At 23.2% G+C, this 19,808-nt stretch overlaps 2 protein-coding genes and 1 long non-coding RNA gene across 3 annotated transcripts in view; 2 read left to right on the top strand and 1 right to left on the bottom strand.

Annotated features, from left to right (window-relative positions):
- LOC122498280 overlaps window positions 1-4,019 on the top strand; it is a 68,187-nt gene extending 64,168 nt beyond the window's left edge. The window contains exon 3 of the long non-coding RNA XR_006301214.1: window positions 3,888-4,019. This is a non-coding gene — a long non-coding RNA (uncharacterized LOC122498280). The remainder of the gene's footprint in view (window positions 1-3,887) is intronic.
- LOC122498242 lies at window positions 1-11,334 on the bottom strand. Its single transcript, XM_043605898.1, has 7 exons — window positions 11,198-11,334; window positions 8,981-9,557; window positions 8,256-8,567; window positions 5,885-6,217; window positions 4,754-5,167; window positions 3,928-4,449; window positions 1-1,516 (listed from the first exon to the last, which is right to left on the bottom strand). The coding sequence occupies exons 2-7, from the start codon at window positions 9,554-9,556 to the stop codon at window positions 1,067-1,069; spliced, it is 2,607 nt and encodes an 868-aa protein (XP_043461833.1). The 5' UTR covers window position 9,557; window positions 11,198-11,334; the 3' UTR covers window positions 1-1,066.
- LOC122498233 (IQ and AAA domain-containing protein 1-like) overlaps window positions 10,189-19,808 on the top strand; it is a 19,649-nt gene continuing 10,029 nt past the window's right edge. Inside the window, exons 1-6 of the mRNA XM_043605888.1 lie at window positions 10,189-10,337; window positions 10,763-10,915; window positions 11,318-11,463; window positions 13,714-13,986; window positions 15,507-15,808; window positions 18,182-18,731. Coding sequence (XP_043461823.1) covers window positions 10,192-10,337; window positions 10,763-10,915; window positions 11,318-11,463; window positions 13,714-13,986; window positions 15,507-15,808; window positions 18,182-18,731 — 1,570 coding nt within the window. The 5' untranslated portion in view covers window positions 10,189-10,191. The remainder of the gene's footprint in view (window positions 10,338-10,762; window positions 10,916-11,317; window positions 11,464-13,713; window positions 13,987-15,506; window positions 15,809-18,181; window positions 18,732-19,808) is intronic.

A 19,808-nucleotide genomic window follows, 5' to 3' on the forward strand; every position in this document is an offset into this window, starting at 1 on the left:
TAATGTGAGAATAAAAAAAATATATATAATATGTACAAAATAACTCACGCATAAAAATGACGTATAGTTAATAACAGTTAAAATCTATATTAATAAGTCAGTTGGTTTACAGATATTTTAAATAGTTGTAAACGAAAATTTCTTCATTATTTTACAAAGGCATATTTTCATAAAATAGAAAAAGTATTTTCAAACACGATCGATGAAACAGTTTTTCAATAGCAAATTGAAATTGAAATTAAATTTCCTATTAAAAAACTTAAGGAAGAAAACTTATCACTTTTAAAAGGTGAAAAGTTTTTAAACTAACATTATTTCACAGCTATGGAGATAATTTAATGAAATCATCGTCGCGATTCTATGTTTTATTTCAACGTTTATACAAAATCAAGGTAATAATTTGTTATATAATTTAACTCTTAATGATACTCTATCTACAAGAAATTATAATTTGTTTTTATTACCTATATAATATAATAAAAATAATATAGAATTTAATTTATAAAATTTTCTGCTTTTATGTACATAAATTCGACGTTTATGATTTGAATAATATTGCACTGCAACTATATTATAAAATATAAATCTTTACTCGTAAGTAGCTGTCTATAAAAAAATATATATATAATTTATCTCTTCTTTTTCCGTCTTTATTAACGTTAAGACGTTGAAAACGTTTTTTTTATTATAATTAAGACAGTCTGAGACGTCTTTTTTATTTCGTTATTTTTCCCATTACGACATTTTCCCTTTTTTTCAAATTTTCGATGACAAAGTTTATTAATATTTTTAATTTTAATGATTTACGAAAAGTTAAAATACTTATGGCACATTTTTATCTTCTTAATTTTTATACATGCAAAAAGGAAAATAATTTTTGTTTCAGATTATTAATTGTGGACCGATAGAATTCACAACGAATTTTTTTTATAAAATTGGCGTGAATTCTTTGTGAAATTTTAAGTAATAAATTTACTTTTTAAAGTAAAAATTTTTTTATATATAAATTACTTTTTTTGTAATTTAAATTATATCTGAAGATAATATTTCATTGAAAAATGGAAGACTAGACTTTTGTGGTGGCCAAAAGTTTAATATAGTGAGCCTTTTGTGTGATTTCAAATTCTTGCGTTGGCATAAAACATTGTGTTTGTATCTTTGGATTTCGTAGTTTTTTCATGAAACTTCGACTCACAAGAATGATAATCAATAGAAGAATACTGACAACAATGACGATAATGAGAAACCAAATTTCTGAATTTTGCTTAAACGTTTGAACTTGTACGCAACGATATCGATCGTGATTGGAAATTGCCAATGTATCGCCGGCAATTTCATCGAGACTCGCGCATACTTTATAGTGTCCTGGCAATAATCCCGAGAGTGTTATAAAAGTTAATGAACAATTCATTTTTTTCCGATGAACCGTCGCACTTTCCGTGGCGAAGACAACAACCGACAATTCACACTTGGTGCCAGTTTGAAATTCCGCCGGAAGCGACAGACTGACGTCCACCTGAAAATTAAATTTTCATTTTAATCAAAAGTTGTAAAATTCTTTTTTTAAGAATATTTTATTCTGAAATTCTCAATTCTTTAAATTAAGAAAATTTAATTCATTTACATATTTATAAATTTAATTTCATTGATTTAAAAATAAATTATCGTTGCTTATAAAAACTTTCTTTTTTGAAATTTAATGAAAATGTATTATTTTTAAGAAATATTGTCTTTCGAAATATAAATAACCATTTTAAAAGTAATTAATTTCTTTCAAATATAAAATTTATTTCAATGAAATTTGACAAAACTTTTAATTGTTTAAATTTTTTTAATTATTTTCGGGAATTCAATTATCTTCAAAATATAATTTCTTTTCAAATAACTTAATTCTTGAAGAACTACCATAAAATTATTACTTAAAAATTATTTAATGAATAATTTTACCTAAATATTTCAAAATTAATTAAATTTTAAAAGAGTTTCGTTTACAATATTCATAATACAAATTTTATAAATTTTGATTGAATTTCATTATAATTTTTAAAGAACTTAGATTTTTGAAAAATTTGAATAATTCAAATTCTTCTGAAATTAGTTAAATTTTTTAATACATATTAAATTAATTATTAAAAGTAATGGATTTAAAGAAGAATTTTAGTTAAAAACTCTTTAAAAATTCAATTTTTTAGAAGTTAAATACAAATGATTGCAGAAATTCAAATATGTTCAACATTTTTTTTAAAATTCTCGTCAAAATTCCAATTATCTTTATAAATAATAAAATTCTTCTCTTAAATTGACTTATTTTCAAAAATTTAAATAAAATTCTTGGCAAAATTTCAATTATTTCCAAAAATTTTCCTCAATTTAATGATTTTCAATATCTACTATTTTAATAAAATTTTTTTTTAAAATTCTGATAAAATTCTATGCAAACATTCAATTATTTCATAAGTAAATAATAAAATTTTTTTACAGGAATTCAATTATTTTTATAAATATTAAAACTCATCTCACAATTACAATTATTTCTAATACAATTTTTATCGAATTCCTCGAAAAATGTAATTATTCTTAAAAATTTTTTTTAAATTCGTCAAAAGAATTCAATTATTTAAAAATTTGTTGATAAAATTCATAATGAGAATTCAATTTTAAGAACCATTCAATTATTTAATTTTTCTAATTTTAATAAATTTTACTATTCAATTTTAGTAAATTTTACTAATAAATTAGTAGAAATTACTAGATATTAGTAAATTTTACTATTCAATTTTAGTGAATTTTACTAACAAGTTAGTAGAAATTACTATTTATTTGTAAAAAATTTACTAATTCAAACGAAAAAAGTCAGACACTAATTCAAATTTGTAAACATTTTTACTATAATTCAAATTTAGAGAATAAAGAAAATTCTTATTTCTATATTTTTTAAATATATGAATTTATGAAAAGTTCCTGATTAAAATTAGTACGAGATTTTACTAATTTTTTTTTTTTTTTTTTTGCATATTTTCATACATTTTATTAATTATTTATATCTTTTTACAATTTTTTTTCTTCTAAATAATTGAAATTATTTCGAAATTCTTATTTTTAAACATATTTTTAATTGAAGAATTTCCGAATAATCGAAATTTCATAAAATTGAATTGTAAACAAATGGATTTGAAAATTCTCAAAGAACTTTTTCAAAAATTATTAAAAATAATTGACATAGAAAAGAATTTTAGTTAAAAATTCTAGAAAATAATTCAAATTGAATTAAAATAAATAATTTTGAAGAAATTACGGTAACAATATATTATTATAAAATAAAGATTTTATTACTCGGTTATCTTTAATTATTCTAAAACATGAAGAAATCGAGCACTCTTATAATTTGTTGAATTTCAAAACGGTTCGAATTTGAAATTTATGAAAATCTTAATTCTTATGGAAAAATAATAGTAATTAAATATTTATTAAAAAAAGAAGTTATTGATGTTTTCGAATAATTTTACAATTCAAGAAATTCGTAAATAAATGTAACAGAACATTTGTTTAAGTAAAATTTTTTCCTTTCTTTTCTAAAAGTTCAAAAATTTTTAATTGACAAATAAAATATATAAACATTATTTCCCTTTATTTTGAAAAAAAAACTTTGAATTTTATTAAAACAATAATTGTAATGAAGAAATAGAAATGATGCAAATTATTTACTTACGAAAATTGAAAATTTTCTACAAAAATATTAGAAAACAGAAATGAATATAGAAGTTAATTTCTAAATAAATAGAAAAATATTTTCAAATAAATAGAAATAAAAGATTATAATCTAAAACGGCCAAGAAAAGGAATATAAAAACAAACTAAAAATGTTTGCTTTTGTCTTCTTTTTTTAGTTATACAGTGGAACAATTTTCGTCCGCGTGATAAATTTACCTGAAGAAAGCCCTCTTTGGAAACGTTAACATGAACAGCGGTGATGGCGGCTTTAGAGAGTGACGAGGTAGTAGCCAGGGAAACTTCGTTTAGGTTCAATTGATGTTGATCCTTTCGTCGACTTCTGGTTTCCTCGAGAACAATAACATCGCTGCAGCCAAGACCAAGGGAAATATCATCATAGCCGGAGGGAATTAAAATTGCCACACAATAGCGATACTTGTGTTTCAATTGTAAATGAATTGACGTTGGAATGGCAACAGGAAGTGTAAATCGGTCTCGCATTAAACGCGAGTCACAATGAAGAGGACTCGATTCAATGCGCTCTTCCTTAACGCCAATTGTCTCGTAAATCATCAGCGTATCGCACGTGTAGTAACTTGTACCAAGATCAATATTCCACAAAAGATTTATTCCATTCAATTCGTCGTAATGAAATTCTTTCAGGATTATTTGAACATTTGAAATGGGAAGTCTCGTCGCTGGCGTTGGATCACCGCAGAGAAGACTTCCAGGTGACACCTGAAAAAAATATATGTTAGTTTATTTAAAAAATTGTTGAAAATTTAAATTCGAAATTCAGTTTTAAAAAATCGGAGAATTTCCTTATTTCGTTTGATTAAAATTTTATTGCAGAACAATTTTTTATAATTATAACTAATTAAATATTTTATTTTTCATTTGAATAAAATGGAAAAAATTTTCGTTCCTCTGAACGTTTGAAAAATAAGGATAATTTTTTTATTTTATTAATTTTGATTTCTTTATATTTTAATTAATTATTAATTACTTTAATGAATTAATTTCTAATTTTCAGGAAACACACCTGGACAAGAATGCCATTCTCCAAAGCCGGTGGAGTCGCGCACACCGCCGAGAATTTGTCCTCCTCCTCTAAACTGGAATTCGTGAGCCAATTGGCAAAATCCAAAAGTGTGCAATCACAATTCAAGGGATTGTCGGAGAGTGAGAGTCGTTTTAATTTTAATTTATAAGTTGGTACATCGCTCGCCACTAGAGTAATATCATTGTCATCGAGGCGAAGATCCTGTAAATTTTTCAACGGCAAAATCAAATCTGACGTTAATGATCGTAGAAAATTGTGCGTCAAATCCAGCATTGTTAAATTTTCCAAATGAGCCAAAGACAAATTTGACACGGCAATTATTAAATTATTTGATAAATCCAGTCTCGTCAATGATGACAGATACATGAACGCATGATCTTCCAGGACGTCGATCTGGAAAAGAATTGGATCTTCAGATTTTTTTTTCAATAATTCTAAAATTAAAGGTAAATAATGTTACTGGATATAAAAATAAATGAAAAATTATATTGAGTATAGAAATATTAAATAAATATTATATAGAAACTTATTATTTAAGTATAATAATTATGCTAATAATAAATAATTAATAATATAAATTTCTTACTATTATTTATTATTATTAATTATTTATTATATATATTAATATAATATGAATAATTTTATTTTATTTATAATTAAAAATAGAAATTATCATTTTTAAATTTCTAATTCTTCAATTAAGGTAGTTCTCCGGCTGCTACTCTTGTAAGAATTGACTTTCGATAGAATTTCTTCAAATTTTGAGAAAATGTTTCTTTGGGTGCCCTTTGAATGTGGTAAAAATTTAAAAACCCTTTGCCATGTCAAAGAACGAGATATTGTGATTGACATTTTTTATTTTTAACATAATCGCATGTAAAAGTGAAAGTTTGAACTTGAATAACTCAAAATTTAGCATAGCAAAGGGGTTTGAAATTTTTACCACATTTAAAAGTCACCCGAAGAATCATTTTCTCAAAATTTGAAGAAAATTTATCGTAAATCAATTTTTACAAGAGTAGCAGCCGGAGAAATACCTTAAATGATTAAATGAATTTATGAATTGTAATGTATGTAATTCTTTGTTTTCGTAGAAAATTTCGATTTTACCTGATTGTGACTGAGGCTCAAATACATTAAATTTCGTAAACCGGAAAGTGTGCCTAGTTGAACTTTGGTTAATTCATTTTCCGAGAGCATGAGATTTTTGAGTCGTGGCATCAGGGGAAGAAGATTCCCACTGACATTTCCGACGAGAATATTTCGCGAAAGATCGAGTTCTTCGAGTTTCTTGAGTCCTCTGAGAGCCGATAGTGCTGATACGCTGAGATGATTGCTCCGCATTTTTAAATTTCGAAGAGACGGTAATTTTAAAAACGCTCCTGGTGACAGTTGTGACAAAATATTATCACAAAGATCCAGGTACGTCAAGTTCGTTAAACCCTGAAATCACCGAAATATTAACAAACAATTCAATAATTATTTTTGTTAAGAAATAATTAATTTAGTCTAAGATCATTATTATTTAAATTAAATTTTTTAATACTAAATTCCTTTTATAAAAAGATAGTTAAATTTTTGTAATTTTTATTTTTAGTCACTCAAGAGTATTTAAATTCTTTCTCTAAATAACAATTCAATTATTTTTCTAAATAATAATGAAACTGTTAATTATTAAATTAATTTGTAAATTTATCGTTTAAATTTATTTTATAAAATATTGTATTAAATAATTAAAGTTTGTATCTAATATTTAATTCTTTTCCTAAAAAAATTATTGAACTTGAAATTCTAAAATTAATTTGTAAATTACTATTTAAATTTACAGCAGGTTTTGCACTCATCTACTAAAACCTACTATTTACTACTTTTTACGATTAGCTACTATTTGTATACTTTTTTTAAAATTTGTGACACTGAAAACTACTTTTTTCTTTAATTTTATGAAAATTTACACTACTTTAAATCCGCTAATATTTGAAATAACAAAATTATTCTCAAAAATTTTAATAAATTTTTTCTTTGAAACAATTCAATTATTTTCAAAAATAATGATCGCTGAAATTAAAATATTTTTAGTATCTACTATTTTCATGAAATTTTTCGAAAGAATTCAAATCCTAGGTATTTAAAAAAAAATTAATAAATTCTAACGCAAAAATTCAATTAATATCTCATGAATAATAAAATTTTCACAAGAACTCAAATATTTAAAATACAATTTTCCAGAAAATTTTTCAAAAGAAATCAACTATTAAAAATATTTTGAGGAAATTCTTTGAAAGAAATTAATTATTTTCTAAAACTTTGATAACATTTGTTTATAAGAATTAACTAATTTTCATAAATAGTAAAATTCATTGCAAGAATTCAATTGTATTTTCAATACAATTTTAATTAAATATTTCGAAATAATTGAATTATTCTTTTAAACTTTCATAAAACAATTTAAAAAATTTAATAAAATTCGTCGCAAAAATTCAATTAATTTCACAAATATGTAATAAAATTCTTCTAAGGATTTCAACTATTTTTAATAGAATTTTAAAGAATTCCTCGAAAAATGTCATTAATTTAAAAAGTTTTATTAAAATTCTTCGAAAGAAATAAATTATTTTCAAAACTTTTCATAAAATTCTTTATAAGTATTCAATTTTAAAAAAACATTCAATTATTCAATAAATTATTTATTCTTCCATTGAATTCTCGTAGAATTTTCTAATAAAAATTGATTTAAAAATGAATTTCAGTTAAAATTTTAGATTATAATTGAATATTAAATGCGTTATTGTGTGAATTTTTAAAAATAGTTCAATTTCAAGAAACTTTTAAATTAAAATTATTTGAAATTTTAATTCCTGTGTAAAAATAAATAAATATTTAATTATTGATCAAACATTATTTAGAAATTATGAAAAATAGTCTTTTGAAAAATTGTAATTAAAATTTTTTCAATATAGTTAAATTCTCGTAAAAATTAGAAATATTTATTTCAATTTTTAATTTAATTCGAAATTTCGTCAAATTTAATTAAAATAAATTTTATATTTTAAAAAAAAATATTTTTTCCTCTATTATAAATTATTTTCATATATAATTGAATTTTTAAAGAATAAAATTCTAACTAAAAGTTTGGAAAATAATTGAATTTAATAAAAATTTAGAATTGAAGTTATTAACAGAATAAGAAAAAAAGTAAATATTTTTTGTGGAAATTAGGAAAATACAGAATCAAATTTTTGTGATTTTTGTGAATCGACTAAAGCGATAGGTTTTTAATCGTAAAATTTAATTTTTCGATAACTACTTTTCTCAGTCTTAAAGCTACTTTTTTTAAAATTAATTATTGAGTGCAAAGCCTGTTATTATGTAAATTAATTAATAAAATCTTGTATTAAATATTGGATAAAATAATAATTAAATTTCAGAGTCAAAGAAATTTCAATGGCTGTGAATAAAGAAAATATGTAAAATTCCTTACGAGAAATGCATCAGACTCCAGTGTTTTGAGTTTATTTCGAGACAGATCCAGCCTGTCCAAGCCAATTAGACGTGACAATGCAGCAGTCGGGACTGATTCCAAAAGATTATTAGGCAATCCCAGTGCTTGAAGGGGTCGCTTCAACGATGTGAAGGCATTTTCGTGAACCTTTCGCAATTCACCGGTGGAAACAACGAGACCGTGAAGTGAAATGTCCTCGAGAAAATTTGCCGGCAATATTGATAGTCCAGAGACTGTTAAGTCCAATAGAGAAATACCCAAATTATTGTGTGTCAAGTGACTATTGATTGTCTGTAAGAGAGAAATTTTAATCATTATTTTTTATTCTACAAACAAATTTACCATTTTCAAAAAAAAATATTACAATATTGCTTGTCAAATTGCATGAAAATTATGTTGCTCAATAAAAAATTTAATAATGAAAACAAGAGAATGAGAGAGACTTTTATCATTCTCTTGTTTTCATTATTAAATAATTTATTATTTTATTTATTTTATTATTTTGACACTGTTTTCTTTTATTATTTAAAAATCAAAATAAGAGAATAAGAAAAAAAAATTCCATCATCTGTTTAGTGAAACATTTATTTAAAAAAAAAATATGATTTAGAAATCAAAGCAGGAGAAAGAGAAAAATAATTATTTTTCTATTATCATCTTTTATTTATTTATTTTTTGCTACTTATGGAAAAAATGGTCAATACCTTCAGACCAGTTGTGTCCCCAGTGCATCTCAGCGTATGTGGAAAATCGCAAGAACACTCGATTCCGACTCCCGTTATATTAGGACATTCCCACGCTACATTCAAGGAATCATTTTTTGCTTTCCAAGATTGTTGAGGTTCAACTGTAGTCGTTGAATTTTGAGTATTTAACATTGTACTCGTAGGTATTGAAATTGTGCTCGTCGATATTTCTGTTGTTAAAATTTCCGGCATTTCCGTAAATTCATCTGCGTCAATTGTTCTCGATGATGTTGTATTTATCACTAATATTGATTCAGTAGTAGTAGTAGTATTTGTTGTTAGATTTTTTATTGATTCTGTTGTAGTTGTATTTTTCACTAATTCTGTTGTTGTATTTATCGAATTTCCACTTTCTGTCGTTGTTATATTTACTGAATTTCCATTTTCTGTTGTTGTTATATTTACTGAATTTTCATTTTCTTCTGTAGTCATTGCTGGCCTTTGTATCGTAGAATTTTCATCATCCGCTCGAAAAGAGTGGGCCATCAAAATCAACGTCGTCATAACTAACAGAATTTGTCTTAATCTCGGCATTCTTTGAACAAAGTGAATCAGTAGATTAGAATACGAGATCATTTAAATATTAGAGTATTAAATAAATTTCAATTTTAAATAGGAATAAATTTTAAGTAATAAAGGGAACAATGTGTTTCATAATAGGGCCCTTTTCCTTAAATGAAATAATAAATTTTAAATAATAGAATAATAATAAATAGAATAATAATAATAATAAATAGAATAATAAATTTTAAGTAATAAATAAAATACCTAATAAATTATAAATTGTAAATAAAATTTAATAAATTAGAATTCAGTATATAAAGTCATAAATAGTAACAAGAAAAAAAAACAGAAAATTACTGAAAAATTGAATTTTTTCAAAGCAAAAATGACCTTTTTTTAAAGTAATTTAAAAAATGTTTTTTTGGTTCTTCTAATTATTTTTTAAATATTTTTTACTTAATAGGTATCTAAATATGTATTTTTTTTTAATTTGCGACTTTATAAAAGACAACTTCAGTTCGAGTTTTTTTATTACAAAAATAACCTCAACAAAATAAATAATTGGCAAAAAAAAATTTTTTTTTTAAATTGATAGAAAAAATTTTTTAATTTTAACAAAAAAATTAATTTCAAAATTAATCAGTAATTTTTAATTTTCAATTTTCATGTCTGAGTCGTATTATTCCCAACTATGGCTAACTACGGAAAAAGATGTAGAGCAATTATTAGGATTGGACCAAAACGTGCAAGCAAACGAAAACAGAGACAAAAAATCAGAAACTTTAAATCGTATTTTGCCTATTTACCTCAAGTAAGTTACTTTTATCGAAATAATTTATTGAGAGAATTACTAGAAAATAATTATAGGTTTAAAATTCAATTTCATAACTTTAAACCATTTAAAATTTTTTCAAAAGTTTGCCTTCAAATTATTTTATTTATTACAATTTTGACTAATTTAATTTCCCCACTTTTTCTGCGTATTGAAATTAATTTAATTTTATTAAAAAAATTTATTATTTTTATCGTTATTAAATTTTTCTCTTTATTTATTGATTATAGCTTTGAAATTTTTTAAAAAATTTCTATTTTTATTAGGCTTCTCCTTTTATTTATTAATTTTAACTTTTATATATTTATTTAACTTTTTCTTATTTTTATTGAATTGTACTTTTCTCTTTTCATTTATTTAATTTAATTTCTAAATTTATTTAAATTTATTAATTTTATTTTCAGATATCGAAATATTGTCAAGCGACTTACTATGTGTCACGATCAAATAATACAAGTCCAAAAGCGAAACCTAATTAAACAAATATTGGATTGTGCAATCATCAGAATGCTTGAATATAAACGAGACATCGTCAATCTTGACTGTTCAGAATTTCAGTAAGTATTAATAATTTGTTTTATTTATAAAAGTATTTTTTAATATTAACTCATTTTTCGACAATTTTGGTTCAAAAATGTAGAGTTCTAGAAAAAAAAATCGAAAAATGCCACTAATTTCTATAGCTTAATAAAAATATAGAAACTAAATAAATAAAATTAAGAAAGAAATGAGTAAAATTAAAAAATTAAAAAAAGAAACACTAAAGAAGATATTTTAGAAATGTACATAAAAATTGAAATTAAAAATTTTCTATATCTCCAAATGGATAAAATAATTACCTGAATAATTCGTGAACTTCTTAATGGGCGTCTGATCTTTCTCCTCAAATTTCCCTCAAATTGCCAAAATCGGGAGGTCGTTTGATGTAATTATTAATCCTCATTGTTTGCGATTCCTAGGTGGCCGGACAATTTCATGATTCAAATGAAGCTCACGCCCGACGATGTAGCGCTAACGACTCCCGCGTGTTTTACGTCGGATAGAAAGGCTCTGCTGGAACAGCGCAAAAAATACATTGAGGACTTGATCGCCAACGCGAATGCACGTTAGTTGATAACATCGTGGGACGATGATTTTGATATCCCCCTTTAATTATATCGCTCGTGATCGAGAATCTAATGCAATCGCACTCACCACTGCGGTTGAGAGATCTGATTCGATTTGTTCATACCTTCGATTAAATTTCATACATACAATGAATTAAAAAATTCAATAAATTGATTGGATATACTTTATTTCTATTACGTATCGAGAGATAAAAAAAAGGAGGAAAAAAACTTCTTTATAGACAAGTTAACTCTAATTTCTCATTATTGGATTTTTTTTCTGATCTTTATTTTCCTCACTGGACAATTTTTTATTTTAATCTGATTTTTTCAATTCTGAAAAATCACTTTGAAATTTTATTCTCCAATAGAAGTAAAAAGAAAATCAATTTGTTTTAATTTTTTACTTCTTTTTTATTTCACTAACGGTTAATCTAATTATTGCAAAAATGATTCAATTGATATTAAACAAATAATTTCAAAAAATTATTAAATTTTATTATTAATTATTATAATTAACTATTAAATTAAAAATTAACAACTAATATTAAATAAATAATTTTTAATTCTGCAGAATCACTTAAAATAAATTTATTTTACAATAGAAATAAAAAACCTTCAATTTATTCAATTTTTTATTTCTGTTTTATTTTTAATTTTTTTTCTTTCAATTTTCAATTATTATTATATTATGTTATTGCTCTATAATAATAATCGAGATATTCTGTCCTCATGTGAAGTTAGGACTTTTTGATTACAAATTGTTTTAAAGTTCAAATTGTCATGTCAAAAGTTTAAGAATTAATTTGTAAATAGAGTGATTAGTGTTTTAGTGAAATTAATTCCCCTTGAATTTTGACAATAACAGGATTTTCACAAGACAGTAAATTAAGAAAATTTTATCCAAAGTATTAAAAAAATTTCAAATTTATTGAAAATCTTAAATAGTCTATGAATTTTCATTCTCAAAAAAATTTTATCCAAAGTATTCAAATAATATCAAATTTATTAAAAATCTTAAATAGTCTATGAATTTTCATTCTCAAATTAAAAAAAAATCCATAAGTAGTTACAATTTTGAAAAATAATCGCAATAATTTTATCATTTATTTTTGTATTTAAATAATTGAATTATCGTACAACTTTTTGATAAGAATTGGTTTGAAAAAGAATTTCAGTTAAACTTTTAGAAAATATTTTAAGAATTGGAAGAATTACAGTTTTAATTTTTAGAAATATTTAATTTTCAAATGGTTTTACATTGCAAGTATTTTGAAATTTTTATTCCTGGTGGACAAATTAATAACAATAAGTATTCAAATACTTATTAAACAAAAATTAATAAAATTTGAAAAATTTTACTTAGAAATTCTGAACAAATGAGGTTTTCAAAAATTGTAATTAAAATTTTTCTTGAAAATAATTAAATTCCCGAAAATAATTTTAAAAAATTGAAAATATAAGAAATTTTCTCAAATCTCTTTAAAAAAGAATTTATATTTCAAAGATTTTTATTTTCTCACTTTAACAAATTATTTTTAAAAATTATTGTAAATTTTTTGAAGAATTGTATCTACAAATTTGAAAAATAATTAAATTTTACAAAAATTTTAAATAATTCAATTATCAATGAATTCTAATAAGAATTGATTTAAAAGGAAATTTCAGTTAAAGTTTTGAAAAATAATTTAATATTTGAAGAGTTAGAATAGAAATTTTAAGAAATAATTAAATTTTAAAAGTTTTTTGAATTGGAATCTTTTTAACATTTTAATCGCCGTAAAAGTAAAATAATATTTAAAAAAATTATTTATTTATTATTTTCCTTTGAAAATTCTTAATTTTTTGAATAATTTTATTTAAAAATTCTAAAAATAATTGATTTTTGAAAAAATTTTAGTTTTTGTTATTAGAACTAGTTAAATTTCTAAATTGAAATTATTTTAATTTCCAGTTAAAATAAATAACAATAAGTTCATTAATTTTCAAAAAGAAAGTTTTTGCAACTAACAATGGGCGTTAAAGTTACACGCGCGTGTGTAGTCATACTAGTTCAATAGTTAATTTTAATAATTGCAATAGTAATTAAATTGTATACTTTATTTACTCTTTCTTCAATTAATTAAATTAATATAAAGTACATAAATTAATTACTATTAAATATAAAGCAGAGAAAGTTGATAATTTAATTATTTTTTTTTTAAATCCTTACGGGAAACTGCTAATGATTAATTTTTGTTGTATAACAGGAGAAGTCACGTATAAGGAAGAAATTGAGGAGTTGAGTGAACCAGGATCGACAAAAACTAGTGCATTGGATTTGCGACGACCGAGATTACGTAGGAGAACGGAAAAAATTATTGTTCAACCCTCAAAAGCGCAATTGGCATTAGAAGCAGAATTATTGGAGGAAAAAGCTACGCGATTGCGTTTAAAGGAGCAACAAAAAGAATTCTCCGATGCAATTCTCTTGATACAGAAACATGAACGAGCAAGAGTTGCACGCTGCCTTGCAAAGCGAGGTGAGAAGAAAGAATTAAAAAAAAATTTTCCTCTTTAATTAACAGTGAGAAAATTCCTCTCAAAATATATTTAAATATCGTCACTGAAAAAGATTTTTTTTCTCCTCTTTCTAAAAGAACAAAAATTTATTCTAATTTTTACAAATTTTGTTCTCTTATCTAAAATAAAGTTTCTCTTGTTTCAAAATTAGAATTTAAATTTGCATCTTTATTGAACTTGAACGAACTTTCACAATGAACAATCCATTAGATAGACGGAAGAATTAAATCATTCGTTTGAATGAAGTCTGAATATAAAATATATTTTCTTGTCTCTTGTTGTGTTTTAAAAAAGCAGAAAATGAATTGAAATCTCTTTTTCTCTGACGATATAAAATATATATACATATATTTCTTGTCTTATATGCAAAACTTGAAGAAAATGACATATATCTTGTCACGATGTAATATTGAAATATTGAAAATGAAATTGAAATCTTTTTTGTGAGAATAATCAACTGTTGGCAAATATTTAGCTAAATATTTAACTTTTAAGAGTGCGAAACACAGTGACGTAATTGTGTATAATATAAGGAAGAGTTTGTGGGGGCATGAACATTTTATTGTAGTCTCTCTCACTCTCACCACATCTTATCTTACATTCACTGTGTATGATACTGTTGTAACTATATAAGAGATGAGAGAAAAGAGAAAGAGAGGAAAAAAGTCATGTCCCCTTGTCCCCTTTCGTCACCGTTATCTGCGTAGGCGCAAAATCGAATCTGGAACCGATATCACATCAAGAATCAGACTCCAAGTCTTAAACCGGATTTTACATTCCTGTTTTTGGCTTTCCTTTTTTTCTTACTTTTTTCTCTCCCCCTCCTCTCTATCATTCAATGAATGAAGTTTGCATTTCGATCCAATAAAAAAAAAAGAAACATTTCCTTTCCTTCTCACCTTTTCGCTGATTACTTTTTTTTAGAAGAGAGAGAAAAAAAGGATAGTGCTAAAATTTAACAAGTGAGAGGACATTTAATTGGGACGTAGCAGGCAAAAAGAGATTTTATATTCAAATTCACTTCAAATGCAAATCGAAACTTCTTTTCTGTTCAAAAAAGAAAAAAATTGTATTTTTGTAATTTAAAGAGAATACGCAAAATATTGAAACCTCAATTTTAGAAAGTCTACGAAGGTGGTAATTAAATATACTATTTATAAATGAAACCGAAGGCGGTTTGTAATTCAAAACTGATATGTAAATTAAAATCAATTCTGAATGGGAAAAATCTACAATATTGTTTAAAATTCTTGATTCAAATTTTTATGATGCATAATGTAAATATGATAATTTTCCCCTGTATATCGATTTTAATTAATATTATTTAATTGTAATAGTGGAAAATTATAGCTCTTTTTGCCTTCCCTTAAGAAAAAATGAGAAGGAAAAAAATGTATAAAAATTTGTATAGCAAAAAAAGGGATGAGGAAGATTCAACTTTCTATTTATGGTATGAAAACATGATAAATTTCTTTTCAAGCTGAGCGGCAGTTCAATTACGAGAATAAGCTAAGAAAGGGAGAGATAGAACCTAAAATGGATAACGAAAGCAGAAAAATGAGTGCAACGATAACCATTCAGAAGGCATGGAGAAGTTACCTTGTCCGTAAGTCTCTTAAGAAAAAGATGAATCGACTTGAGACACTGCTGGGAATGACAATACTGAGTTGGAAATCTCAAGACGTCTTCAATCAAGACGAAAAAAACTTTCAACGACGACTCGCTTTACAACCCTTGGCTATTGAAAAAATTGAAAATACCGTAGCCAACATAAAGGACATAGTAATAAAAAATGGAAATTAATTTTTCCAAATTAATTCAAAAACTGGAATTAATTTTTATTTTATTAAAAATTTAATTTTATTCGAAAATTTAATTTTTAATTAACAGGGTTGCCACAGGTCAGGGAAATCAGGGAATTCATGAAAAAGTCAGGGATTTTTATAAAAAGTACGAGAAAAAATTTAATGTTTAGAATTTATAAGAAAATTCTGAATTTTTTTGTCTTTTTGTTTGCCTCATAAAATATGGAATTACCACGAATTCTAATACAAAACCTTCAATTTTTTCTATTTCTGACAATAATTTCTTTTTAAATAACTTAATTCTTGAAGAACTATCACAAAATTATTGCTTATAACATTTAATGAAGTATTTTTTTGTAAAATTTTAATTTTAATTCTGTTAAAACTAGTTTCAATTTTGAAAATTTTAACTCAATTTTTTGAAAGAATTCAACTTTCTTAGTAAATATCAAAATTCTTTTCAGAAATTCAATTATTTTCAAAACTTTTAAGAAAAATTCTTGTCAACATTTCAATTATCTTTATTCAATTATTTTCATAAATTTTAATATAATTCATTGCAAAATTCAATTATTTTCATAAATAACAATATTCATCACAAGAATTCAATTATTTTCAAAAAATCTAAAAAAAAATTGTCGTCAATATTTCAATGAATAGCAAAATTCTTCGACAAAATTCAATTATTTTCATAAATAATAGTATTCATCACAAGAATTCAATTATTTTTAAAAGTAATAAAATTCAATTCCTTCCAAAAATTTTAATAAAATCATTGCAAACTTTTAATTATTTTTAAAAATTTTTCTTAACTCAATGATTTTCAATATTCTACTATTTTAATAAAATTTCCTAAAAGAATTTAATTTTTAAACAAAAATTTTGATAAGATTCTACACAAACATTAAATTATTTTCGAAAAAAATAAAAATTTCACATGAATTCAATTATTTAAAAGAGAATTTGCAAAAATTTTTTCGAAAAAATCAAATATTTAAAAATTTAGCATTAATTCTTCGTATTAATTCAATTATTTTCTACAATAATGAAAATTTCTCAGGAATTCAATTATTAAAAATAAAATTTACATAAATTTTTTCGTAAAAAATCAATTGATTGAAACTTTTTTATAAAACTCTTCGTAATTAATTCAATTATTTTCACAAATAATAAAACTCATTGCAGAATTTCAATTATTTTTAATACAATTTAATTCAAATTCCTCCAAAAAAGTAATTATTCTTAAAAATTTTATTAAAATTCGTCAAAAGAATTCAATTATTTAAAAAAAAATTTTGATAATATCATGTATGTATAAGAATTAAATTTTAAGAAACATTCAATTATTCAATAAATTATCTATGGTTGTATTTAAATAATTGAATTCTCGTAGAATTTTCTAATAAAAATTGAATTAAAAATTAATTTCAGTTAAAGTTTTAGAAAATAATTAAATTTTGGAGAAGTTACTAATAATTGCAATTTTTATAAATAATTGAATTTTGAAAAGGTTTCAAATTAAAATCTTTTCAAAATCTGAATTTTCCTTACTTTTAACTGACAATTAATTTTTTTCCAAAACCTTAATCGGAATTTTTTTTGTAATTATTTGAAGTTTAAAAGTTTGATTTAAAGAAGAATTTTAGTTAAAAAATTCTAGAAAATCATAATTGAATTGAAATGATGAAAATAATTTTGAAGAAGTCGCAGTAATAATATATAATATTATAATTTTATAATTACAATATAATATTTTAATTATAATATAATAACAATTCTTATAATATATATAATAATGATTTTATCACTTTGTCATCTTTAATTTATTATAAAACATGAAGAAGTCGATTACTCCGAGTCGAAGACTCGAAGTGATCGATATCTTCATGTTTCGTAATAATATTCTTATCAGTTAGGTATTAAATTTCAAAAGGTTTAATTTTGAAATTTTTGGAAAATCTTAATTCCTATGGAAAAATAATAATGATTAAATTTTTATTAAAAAGTGAAGTTATTGATGTTTTCGAATAATTTTCCAATTAAAGAAATTCGTAAATAAATATTACAGAACATTTTTTTGAGTATCCAATAATTTTTATATTGAATCAGAATATTCTTTAGGGTTTAGGGAAAAAGTCATAATTTTGTCTTTAAATCAAGGAAAAGTCAAGGAAAACCAAAATTAAATGTTTGTGGCAACTCTGATTAAAAATTAATGTTTAATTAAAAATTCAAATTTATTCGAAAGCTTAATTTATTTTTATCAAAATTAAACATTTTTAAATAAAAAATTCAAAATTTTGAATTTGAAATTCTAGTTTATCTAATTCTAATTCCTGTTAATTTTCAGCTTTGGAAAACTCGTGGCCCAGAATTAATAGAGGATATAATAGATGAAATTCGAGAGTGGTTTCTTCTGTGGTACGAGGAATTGGGATTTTTTGACGTTTATCCAGCGACGAAAGACGGTGGTTCGGTTTTAATAGCAACTGGCCAAGTACGAACACCTGGGGAATATGCAAAGGAAATAATGGACAAGAAGAAAGCAGCTCAAGGTGAAAAGGGAAAAATGAGAGAAGAAGTTGTCGATAAAAGGGAGGCAAATGGAAATAAAGCAGAGAAAGATTCACGAATGCCGAAATCACAAATTCTACCACTTATGCGAGCCGTAATTGATAACTTCAATAAAAATTGGACTCATCGCGATGAGAAGGGTAATAATCCCGAAACTATACATCTCGATATGATAAATGAAGAATTATGCTATAAATTACAACTGGAAATGCGAGAAATCGTTGATGAACTGATGCGACTCGAATTAAATAAATTTGTACAGGCCGTAAAAAAGGATAACGCTGGGAATAAGGCGAAATTATCAGTTATGCCTGAGATTAAAAAAGGTCCGTTTCGTTACTCTTTTTTTTAACTTTTAATAATTTAATTATTTATTATCGGTTATATTATTTCTAATAATAATAATTAAGTAATTGAAGCAATATTTTCTACAAATTATTATTATTATTTCTAGCAAATGTTGCGTTCGAAACGCGATATTTCATTTATTATTATTTTGCAAATTAAAAAATTTTACATTTTCAAATCCAATATTTTTGAATAATTTCAGATTCAAAATTTAAAAAATTCACTTATTAAGTACACAATTAATTATTATTGTTTGTTATATTTCCAAAACTTATATTAAAATTCGTCGCAAGAATCCAATTATTTTCATATAAATAACTTTTTTCGGAAGACTTCAATTACTTATATAAATAGTAAAATTTTTTGCAGGAATTCAATTACTTTCAATACAATGTTTTAAAATTTCTCGAAAGTATTCAATTATTTTTTTAAATTTGTAATACAATTTGTCAAAAGAATTCAATTATTTTCATGATTAATAAAATTCTTCTCAGGAATTCAATTATTTTCAATACAATTTTGAAAAAATTCAATCATCAAGTTTTTGATTATAATTATTAACAGATATGATTATATTTCAAAAAGTTGAAAAAAATCCTTCATCTTATACAATTCTCTAAATTCTCAATTAAAATTATTAAAAAAGCTACATTATTTTCAAAAAAACTTAAAGAAATTCTTCAAAAGAATTTAATTATTTAGAAAGATTCTAATAAAATTGTTTAAAAGAATTCAATTTTTTTATTAATAATTTTAATTAAATTTAATAGTAAAATTATTTAAAAATTCAATTATATTCAGTAATTGAAAGAAATTTTTAAAAAATCCAATTATTGTCAAAACCTTTAAAAGTATCTACTCTTCGAAAGAATTAAATTATTTTCAATATTTTAATAAAATGCCTTGAATGAATTTGATTATTTAAAAAAATTGTAATAAAATTCTGAGAAAAATTTAATTATTTTCTAAAAATTTTAATAAAATTCAATAATTAAATGTTTAATTAAAATTATTAACAAACAGGATTATTATAAAAACTTGAAAGAAAATTTTTT

The sequence above is a fragment of the Leptopilina heterotoma genome, unplaced genomic scaffold, assembly GCF_015476425.1.
Source record: "Leptopilina heterotoma isolate Lh14 unplaced genomic scaffold, ASM1547642v1 Lhet_10, whole genome shotgun sequence".
NCBI classification, from domain to species: Eukaryota; Metazoa; Arthropoda; class Insecta; order Hymenoptera; family Figitidae; genus Leptopilina; species Leptopilina heterotoma.